The sequence below is a fragment of the Thunnus albacares genome, chromosome 7 (assembly GCF_914725855.1).
Source record: "Thunnus albacares chromosome 7, fThuAlb1.1, whole genome shotgun sequence".
NCBI classification, from domain to species: domain Eukaryota; kingdom Metazoa; phylum Chordata; class Actinopteri; order Scombriformes; family Scombridae; genus Thunnus; species Thunnus albacares.
Window position 1 is genome coordinate 15,488,294 of NC_058112.1, and position 10,238 is coordinate 15,498,531.

At 39.7% G+C, this 10,238-nt stretch overlaps 2 protein-coding genes across 4 annotated transcripts in view; one reads left to right on the forward strand and one right to left on the reverse strand.

The window, feature by feature from the left end:
• mapk8ip2 (mitogen-activated protein kinase 8 interacting protein 2) overlaps positions 1-5,568 on the forward strand; it is a 30,666-nt gene extending 25,098 nt beyond the window's left edge. For all 3 annotated transcript variants that reach the window (XM_044357197.1, XM_044357198.1, XM_044357199.1), the window contains 5 exons: positions 98-207; positions 339-461; positions 1,004-1,074; positions 1,167-1,265; positions 2,993-5,568. In XM_044357197.1, the coding sequence (XP_044213132.1) occupies positions 98-207; positions 339-461; positions 1,004-1,074; positions 1,167-1,265; positions 2,993-3,065 (476 nt within the window). In that variant the 3' untranslated portion in view covers positions 3,066-5,568. The remainder of the gene's footprint in view (positions 1-97; positions 208-338; positions 462-1,003; positions 1,075-1,166; positions 1,266-2,992) is intronic.
• Positions 5,562-10,238, reverse strand: arsa (arylsulfatase A). Its single transcript, XM_044357200.1, has 8 exons — positions 9,927-10,238; positions 8,239-8,479; positions 7,853-8,071; positions 7,472-7,641; positions 7,073-7,197; positions 6,582-6,709; positions 6,386-6,488; positions 5,562-6,287 (listed from the first exon to the last, which is right to left on the reverse strand). Exons 1-8 carry the CDS (start codon positions 10,145-10,147, stop codon positions 5,992-5,994), a joined length of 1,503 nt encoding a protein of 500 aa, XP_044213135.1. The 5' UTR covers positions 10,148-10,238; the 3' UTR covers positions 5,562-5,991.

The window sequence follows — 10,238 nt, forward strand, 5'->3', positions numbered from 1 at the left end:
TACTCTACTGGCTTTTGTCTTGATTGAGACTATGAAGTTGTTTGTGTCACAGAAGAATCTCATGTTTGTATGCATGTGTCCATGTTACACCATTTAGGAATAAAACGAAATCCAGCATGGATTGAGACTTTCAGCGTTCAGTTCTTGGGTTCTGTTGAGGTACCTTACCATCAAGGCAATGGCATTTTGTGCGCCGCCATGCAGAAGGTAAGCAAAGTGTTAAAAAGCAAAACACATGCACAATCCCACAAAACTTACACAAGCATATACTGCATGTACAAACTGTATGCAGCATGAATGGATTTTGATTTGACACGGCAATATTTTCTCTCTGTTAGATTGCAATATCGAGGAAACGGACGGTACATGTGCGGCCTCCTTCCCTGTGTGAGTTGGAGATTAGCTTGCAAGGAGTGAAACTGATCATGAGCCTGGAGGATGAATATGACTCCCTTGATGAGGTAGATCGAAGAATTACTATGACTCACTCATCCATTTAAAATGCTAAAATATTTGAATAATGCTCTATTGAGAATTAATTTCAATTTTTTAAAATATTGTTGAATAAACCTCCAGAAGAGTGTTATATTGTATGTTGGTTTCCTCTTTTTCAATGTGCCTCCTTTGTACATGATGCACATTTTTAGATTTTTAGATGTACTTCCACTCTGTGTTGCAGGTTATAAAATATGTTCTTTCACTGAGCAGTAGTAGTTCAAAAGACTAGTGGAGTCCTGTGCCAGGCAGGCTGATGCTTGCAGGTTAGATTTAAAAAAGCAAGGAACAGAGTTTACTATAACAAATCATCCATAAAATCTGACATAAAACACAATTATTTCAGGAAAGTCAATGCAGAATCCAGTACAACTAGAGTCCAAGGATAGAGGTTGTTATATATTGTACAGATTGTAAAGCCATCTGAGACAAACTTGCGATTTGGGGTATAAATAAAATTGATAATCTCTCTCTTCTTGTTTGTCTATGCATCTCTCTCTATCTTTAGTTTGACAGATGTAGTCACTTCTTCCAGATGAAGAACATCTCATTCTGCGGATGCCATCCGAGGAACAACTGGTAAGCAAACGTACTCATCTTCTGCCCTTTTGTTACAAGTGTACAATCTAATATCTGACTGATTGCATCATATTGTTTTCTTCTCTCTGCAGCTATTTTGGCTTCATTACCAAGCACCCGATGCTGAACAGATTTGCTTGCCACGTGTTTGTATCCCAGGAGTCCATGCGACCTGTAGCAGAGTGTGTCGGGTGAGTCATTATATATCAACTACTCCACATTAAATATATACAGATGGGTGACAAATCTCAGGTGTTGGGCCACCACGTGCTGCCAGAACAGCTTCAATGTGCCTTGGCATTGACTTGGCAGACTTGGCATCCGCAAGTCTCTGCTGTCTAACACGTCGGTCCAAAGTCTTCCATAGGTGTTCAATTGGGTTGAGATCTGGTGACTGTGAAGGCCATAGCATATGATTCACAACATTTCAAACCATTCAGTGACCCCTCGTGCCCTATGGATGGGGGCACTGTCATCAAGATAGAAAATGTTTCATCATAGGATAAAGTGATAACTCAGAACAACTTTGTATTGATTTGCAGTGACCCTTCCCTCTAAGGGGACAAGTGGACCCAAACCATGCCAGCAAAATGCCCCCAATAGCATAACAGAGCCACCGGATCCCCTCATTGTAGGGGCCAATCATTCAGACTTGTATCGATATTTCCTTTAATTTGTCACCTGTCTGTACCAAGATAGAGTAATGACATATTCATATATTTTTTGCGTGAGTTTGTTAAGCCATTAAGCCACTCTAAATTGCTAAATGTCAATATGCTCAAAGTACTATCAAAGTACTATCAAGGTAGAGTCAGTCATTCTGGAGAAAGATTGTTGATATTTGAACTAAACACCCAAATAAATACACCCCTCCCTTTGTGCTCATCCAGAAGCTCCGCATTGCCAAGGCAACAACCAAAATAGAAATATGGTGGAATTCAGAGCCATGCGTCAGCTGTGGGGTCACTTCTGTTTCTCTCACACATTATCACAAGCAGAAAAAAATTTGTCGCATCTGAGCACAACAGTCCATCCACACTCCCCACCTCTCTGCGGCCTCCCCACTTCTCACTCGACCTGCGTTCAGCATCTCTGTCCACAGAAGCAGCAGTCTGAGACTGAGAGAACAGCGGCCGGCAAAGCTGCGTTCACCAGGCTGACTGACAGCAGAAATTTACTGAACCAAAATAGTTAACATGTCAGCTCCACAGGAAGAAATTGACCGTGTTTGTATTTATTGATTAATTGATATAGTAAATAAGTTGAAAACACATATACAGTGCGATATTTGTGTGAATTTATAGACTTGGAGCATAAAAAAATACAGGGGGTGTTTGTGAGACTGTCTCGGATTCAGTGTGGATTGATACATTAAATAAAATGGAAGTGTATCTGTTCTGTGAGAAAACACTTTCTATGTGAATTGGCCATGGCCCCTCTCTCCCCCAACATACAAGCTAGCTAGAGAGGTGAGCAGTGATCCAGTTTTATTTTGCACACTAACCTTTCATATGTATGTGTGAGTGTAAGGTTAAATAATGATTGCAGACTTAGTCATGTCTGAATCAGCCATATTGGATGTGAATAATTAAAGATACAGATAATTCACTGTGTCTGGATGGAGCAAAGGCAGGCAGCAGACAATAGGATTGGCAAAACTAATTCATCTATCACCTTCTCATCCTGTTCAGTCAAAACTTCTGAAAAAGACTCACTTTCCTTTGATTCAGCAAGAGTGGTTATGCATTTGAATTACATTAATTAACACTCTTTGTGTTTGCACTAACCAGACACATCTAAAGAAACAAAGCATAACTGTAAAATCTGTCACCACCAGAAGGTTTGGTATAGTAAGTTGTTTTCTAATAGCTGGCAGGAAGATCTTTAGTCACGCTCTGTCTGGCTGTCTTTTCTGTAGACGAGCCTTCCAGGAGTACTACCAGGAACATCTGGAGTACGCCTGCCCCACTGAGGACATCTACCTGGAGTAAGAAGCATTGCCATGACGACCACCTTCTTCCTCTACAGCTCGTGTATGTTCATCAAGTTTGCCACCAGAGGGCGCTGTCAGTGGAGGTCTCCTCTCCATTGTAAAACACTCTTCTGTGTCCCTCTGACACTGGGATCTTAATTTCTACAGTATGCTAGGCATTTGACTGATTTCATTCATCTCTCTCTCTTTGTTTATTTCCATCTCCTCGATGGATTGATTGCCTGTTTCTTTGATCTTTTTCTATGATATAAAACTAAGACGCTGAGCACCTGTTTATTTAAAGGTTCCTCTTTTGAAATGAAAACAATATACCTACTACTGCTGTTTCACTTTTCAATGCATGGCTAGTAGGATTACTGCACACAGACACACCAAGAAATACACATATCCAAGTGAATGGCAAGCAGCTCAACAATCAGTAAGGAAATGGTGTAGAATTAAGAGGTTTAATTAACTGTAAATATGTATTTGTTCAATATTGACAAACTGCTAATTTGATTTCTACTGATAGTGACATTGGAGCAAAGTAGAGAGAGTACAGTGAACTGTCCTTGGTCCGAGCTTACCCCTGTGTCGCGTACAAGACGTATTGTGTGTTGTAAATATATGTATAGAGAGTAGACATACAGGCGCCTCATCCAGACTAATTAAGAAACACTCAAAGTTGAGACTGATGGAGGGAATTTTGTTCTCAGCTTTGTTGTGGGTATTAAAACTCTGACAGGAGTAAGTGCAGGTATCAGAGATTTTAGAAAAGCTGTACTGACTTGGAATGAACTTTGAATGTCATGAGCCCCACAGATATTTTATTCAGCTTGGATTGTGTGCAGCAACTGTCAGTACATTTGGATTATATGACAGAACCATTTTACCTTTGTCCAGTCCTCAAAGTTGCACTGCTTACTGACCTTCACCATGGGGATCTTTCATAGGAAATGATTCAACTGTTCGCTGTATGCTTTGCTATGATTGGTGTGACTTTCAGGTCAAAGAAAGCAAAGGCCCTCTGAAAAGCCATATTCTCACCCCTCTGATTGTTTCACTCTGGTTTTAGTGACGTCCTAGTCTCTGTTTTTTTATTTTTTGACTGGGCAGTTTCAACGAGGGAAAAGGAATGACTGGATTAACAAACAGCAGTAGCCACGTGCCAGTAATGCTGTATGGCAGTGTTTCTACTGTCCAGTGAGAGTGTCCTACTAATACTTGGTCCTGGTATCACAATGGAATCAAACCTTTAATAAAGCATTAAAAGGGAGGTTTTATAGTTATGTAAATGGTTAGACTTTGATCTTGTTTTTTAAGTATGATGGGCAGAAGGGACGGCCTCATGTTCTCATATTTATTTATTGCTTTTAGTCAGGTGAAAGGTTGAGCATCATTTACATGTTACACAATAACCCACAGTAGTCTGGGGTTGTTGTAGCATACCATAGCTTTCAGTAAAAACACCTTATATAGGAGAGGGGTTACATTTGAAAAATGCAGCCACTACAGTTAACTGTTATTTGAAATTTACCACTCCCATTGTTCCCTCAGACACTGTTTGCCATCTTGTTCTGTTGCTTTCAGTCACAGTCGACCAGAACAAACACCTCAGATCTGCAGGATTTCAGTGTTCACTGAAAGCTGATACGTCAGGAGGGGGATTATCTACATATGTATCGCTGTCAGTTAGATCATGTATATACAATAGCGAATCTAAGATAGTGCTGTGTCTTTTATGTTGAGTATGTTATTGAAATGAATATGTACATTAATTAAAAAGAAATTAAAAAAAAAGATCACAACCAGACAAAACCCCTCTGAAAGAACACATTTAAAAAAAATAACACGTTAGCGTCTGTGATCTGCAATAATTTTATTTCAGTGTCTTCTGTTTCTACACAAGGTGTTATCTCAGTATCTGTCACACAGGTGAAATTTGAGTTCCTGCCAGCTCCATAATTCTACAGACAGGCTTCAGCAGCACATTTAGGGCGCATTTGTGAGATGTAACATCATTAGTGTGAGACACACCCACCAGACCACTGACCAATCTGCTGTTAGAGCTGAATAGTGACTGAGTCAGCTGCCATTGGAAAACTATTATTGCGTCTTGCCAATTATAGTAATCGCCTTTGAGCTCCAACAGTGTGACCCATCTCTGATCTGTATCTATTTGCTTCTGATTATGTTTTTCTATCTTGTTACAGCCTAGTTCAAATCCTTCTTTCCACACAGCTACACAAAAACAACCTCTGAGGATGATCTAGTCCCATATAGCCGCTGAGACATACATTAACAATTAAACCAAACTTTTGACTTTATTACATTAACAAGATTCTTCACTGTATACCTAGAGCAAAACAGTATGTGACAGAACAAACATATCCTATCTTGTATCTTTAAAAACAAGGACTTGTAAAATTCAAGGGAAAAACAAAGAAAAAAATGACAAAAAAATCACTCTGCCTTGTCATGAGTTTGGTCTTATGAATAAAATATATGCTTGATGTCCAAAACCTTTATTGTTGTCTTTATTGTTCAGATCGGCTCTCAATTGTGTGATTAAAATGGTGTGCAAAACATTTTCACATAAAATTCCATACAATGATTCAAATTCTTATGATTATAAAGAATTTTTGAAGTGGAAATTACATAATAAAACATGTATTCAGGGAGAACACGTAAGGATATATACAGCACATTGTTACACATTAATTGCAAATAAAGTAATTATTAACACTTCATAAAATCATGTTCATGTTCATGTTCCTCATTGAGGAAACAGATTATTTGCAATATTACAGTACTTTTAAGTATGAACATTGGTTAAAGAAACTTTCCACAAGTAGCAATGCATCATCAGATAACTACAAGCTCAACATTTTGTGCTCTCATTGAGCAATCTTGGGAAAAATCAGTGCAGCACCCCCATTGTCCCATCAACACCGGCAGCAGGTGGGTTTGGGGCTACACTGAGGATTGCAGCAAGGCTCCAGCTCTGGGTCTGTTCCTTTTGATATCTGACTCTCTCCAAACACCATAGAGGCTTCAAACTGCTCCTTGACTTTCTTAATCCTCTCCAGCAGGGCCTGGAGGTCTGGTCTTCCCCCCAGGAAGAGAGGGTAGTTCTCAGACGGGTCAGCATCCAAGTCAAAAATAAGAGGGGGGTCATGAGGCTTGAGGACTGCAAATACTGGGCAGTCTTTGTCAGGAGTAGTGCCGCTGTGGGTAGCACCTGATGCAAAAAAAAACAAACCATGAACAACCACCTCAGTTCTGACTGTGATTATGTTTGATATTGACATTTCAATAACTTCTGTGTATGAAGTCTACCTCGTGTGTAGAAGTGAGCCTTGTACTTCCCTAGCCTGAGAGCAAACAGGCCATACATTTCACTGGGATCTGTGGGGTAGAACATCATCGTCTCCCTTTTACTCTGCAAAACAAGAATTAAACATGAAAATTAACGCATCAGCTTGATTTCCACAATATTAAAATTACCATCGAGTGTGAGGAATACTTCCTCTACCTTTCCTTGGTTGACAAGAATTTCTGTCATATCGACCCCATCCAGTATCACTTGAGGTAGTTTAGCTCCTGCCAGGCTTGCCATTGTGGGCAGGATATCCAGAGTGCTGGCCATCTCATGAGTCACACCTAAAGACATGAAGATGCAGTTCATGAAGGAGAAAAGCAAGCACTAGCAATCACTGAACGGTCATGCGTGAACTGGTTTCCATTTATTTTAATACGGTACTTATTTTCATACTGAAATGAAAGGATACCAGTGGATGCCTGGAATGTATGAAATCAGTGTGAAAGTGTATGGTAAGCTTTTGAAAGTGGTCAGCAGTAAAGTTTAGTGTATGTGACTAAAACATGCAAAACCACCAGTATGTTCTTTGAAAGGTAAAACTAATTTTAGCTCTAGATTTTAACATTTAATGGACACACCGGTGTTTTTGTCTTTAGAATAATCACCTAGTCTAAAATTTTTGCAGAAGACTAAAGTGTCCTGACCTGGCTGGATGGTCCCTGGCCAGAAGGCGATGGCTGGCTCTCTCATGCCCCCGTCATATGTGGTACCTTTCCCACACTTCAGAGGACCAGAGTTTCCTCCACGGGACATGCGCATCAGTTCTGGCCTACACACGCAGACAAGAATAACACAACATTTCATAAAAGACAATAAATGCAATATCATAAGAGGGCAATAAATCTAATATAAAGGAGGGCAAAGATATGATGCAACTTGACCTTTGAACAGAACTGTACCACAGCTGTCGTGGAGGGAGTTTAATATGTCAGCATAAAAAGGTCAATTTGAAAAATCACGTAAAAATAAAATCACATTTTTCCTCATGAACTCTGTCTTTATAAAATGATTAAATGGAATAATGAAAGTGACAACAAACCAACCCGTTGTCAGACGTGAAGAAGACCAGCGTGTTGTTGATCACTCCAGTCTTCTCCAAGGTTGCCAGGAGGTTTCCTATGGTGTTGTCAAACTCAAACAGAGCATCTCCAAATGGGCCCCTCAAAGTCCGCCCGGCTGCTCCTGGACCAGCATACTGGGGGTAGTGGGTGTGCTGGAGAAGGAGAGAGGAGAAGAGGTGTTACCATGTTCTACTACGTTATCATGGTCTATCCACAGTGTGTCAAAAACTCAGACTTTCCTGCTTTGAAAAACTCACTTGGACTTGTACTCCACATTTTAAAAACACATTTTTAGTCTTTTCAAAGGTTTAACTGGCCAGCAGTACGCTTTGATTCTGCACCAAGTGTGCTTTTGTTGCTTACATGGGAGGGATAGTAGAGGAAGAACGGTTGTTTCTTCTTGGCTGCTGTGGTAATGAAATTGGTTGCAAAGTCACTGTAAACCCTCTCCAGATCCAGGAAGTTGACTGGTTGCTGTTTTATGACCTTGTTGTGCATTAGGGGGACCGTTACCGTACCAACATCACATAGTCCAAAACACTTAACATCTGGAGGGAAACAAGTCAGGTTACGACACGGGCCCTGGGAAAGGAACAGGGAGACAGATGTTAGAATGTCAAGTCTTCCTTGAAAAAGACATTCTTAATCTCAATGGAAATCCCTTGGTTAAATAATGGTTAAATAAAAATAAAAACATTTCAAAATTGAATTTGTAAAACTCATATTGAAACAAACTCAGTCACACTGACCATGTCATGGGAGTAGGGGATCCCCAGGTACTGGTCAAACCCCTGATTAGTTGGAAGGAACATCCCATTAGATCCAACTCCCAGATGCCACTTCCCTACAGCAGCAGTAGCATAACCCAGAGGTTTCAGCACTTCGGCAATGGTGGTCTCATTCAGGGGAAGACCACCTATTGAGCCTGGATATATTACTCCTGGGTAGATACCTGAGCGGGTCTGATAGCGTCCTGTCAGCAACGACGCCCTGGAAAACCATCACAATGAAGCACGGCTGTTAATTAAGGTAGGTAACAATGACTGGAGAGTGTATAAATGTGCATAGACTAAAAGGTTAGGCTTCCATGTCATGCTAGATAGAAACTGGACAGTTAAAAGGATGTGGCTAAAAATTAAAAACATGTATTAATTCACAAATAACTCCTTCACAAAACATTGTGCCTACAGGAAACTGTTGCTTTCATTGATCAAAAAAATGTGGATAAAGTATTGAACAATGAAAGCAGTGCAGAACAGTTACGTCTAAAAAACTGTGCAGGTGTCACTACGTGTTGTATCATATAATGTTCAATATAAGACTCCTGATTTCATCCACATGGTAAATCCATCAACTCATCGTCCACTGTGTTCAAAATATGTTGGGACAATTCAGTAATGAGGTTGATAATGTGATATATTTTACGTTTTGGTCACTGAATAGTTTTTGTGTAATAAACACTATAATTAAATAGTGACACCGTACAATTCAGTTACATCTCTAAAAATGTCCTCTGTATCTTCCCTGGCAGACACACACATACCAAATGAACCAGAATGGATTTATAGTCTGCTAATCAGTAGTGAGTTTATATTAACCACTTTATCTCTGTCTTCTCTTATATAATATTCTAATTACAGCTCACAGTTTTGCTGATACATTTTCACCCTTCAAACAGTTATTGAAGGATTAATATGTACTAGAGAGCAGGATCCAAATCATTAGACCCCCTGTAAAGATGCATAATAGGAGTAAAATGTGTGGGAAAGGGATGCAATACTAATTAATTAACCATTTAAAGATCAAAGGCAAGTTATTCACAGTATGTTTCTCAGTCTGCAATTTTTGCCCAATTTTTTTAAAAATTTAATTCATTCGGTCTTTATTTTAACAGTGTTAGATAAGAATGCACATATATATAGATAAATCATACAAAGATAGAAATATTATTGACCGGAAAGGTGCAGGCTGAAGCTCACTTTTTTGACCTCATATGAAAAGCAAACAATACAAAACAATAGTACCAAAATACAAAATCAAACATTTCATTCACCATTATACATTATACCTCAGTTTTATATTTGTTTACGATGTCATTTTATATATTTTTTAAGTTCACGAAGTGTACTACACATTTTTAATTCCCTGTCACAGTTATTCCATAAATTAACCCCTTTAACAGTTAAATCTATTCTTTACATTTGTCCTAGCCCTTGTGTGTATTTTAAACATATATATTCCTCTAAGTCCATACTGACTCTTTCCGATTTCTCTGATAATCTAAATGATTAAAATGTTTAACTACTTTGGTATATTTAACTGTCGTGTCCAATATAATTCAAGGATTCAAGGGGCCCTAAAGATTTGTTTGTCCAGCAGAGACAGTCCCGATTCTTCTCGTCACAGTAGTCTGTATGCATTACAGACAGTACAGTACCTGGACGGGCTGCAGACGGGGCTGGTGCAGTAGAAATCTGTGAAGCGGAGTCCTGCAGCTGCCAGACGGTCCAGGTTTGGAGTGAGTGAAGTTGGGTGTCCGTAGCACCCCAAGTCCCCGAAACCCAAATCATCCGCGAAAAGGAGCACGAAGTTCGGGGGTGAAGCAGCGCAGGAGCAAAACAACAAAATGTTGAATAAGGCGACGTGGGTGAGGGCCATTCTGCCTCTTCTCTCATTAGACTGAGGAGAAGTCCTGTAACTGTCAGGTCCGAAAAGAGGAACCACAACAAAAAGTCACATGTCCGCTCGC

Bases quoted from the DNA above. Each gene is read 5' to 3' on its own strand.
- arsa (XM_044357200.1), bottom strand. From the start codon at position 10,147: ATGGCCCTCACCCACGTCGCCTTATTCAACATTTTGTTGTTTTGCTCC. The intron at 8,072-8,238 runs GTCAGTGTGACT...TTCCTTTCCCAG, and splicing joins TCCCCTACTCCCATGACATG to GGCCCGTGTCGTAACCTGAC. The intron at 7,198-7,471 runs GTTGGTTTGTTG...CTGCGTGTGTAG, and splicing joins TTCTTCACGTCTGACAACGG to GCCAGAACTGATGCGCATGT.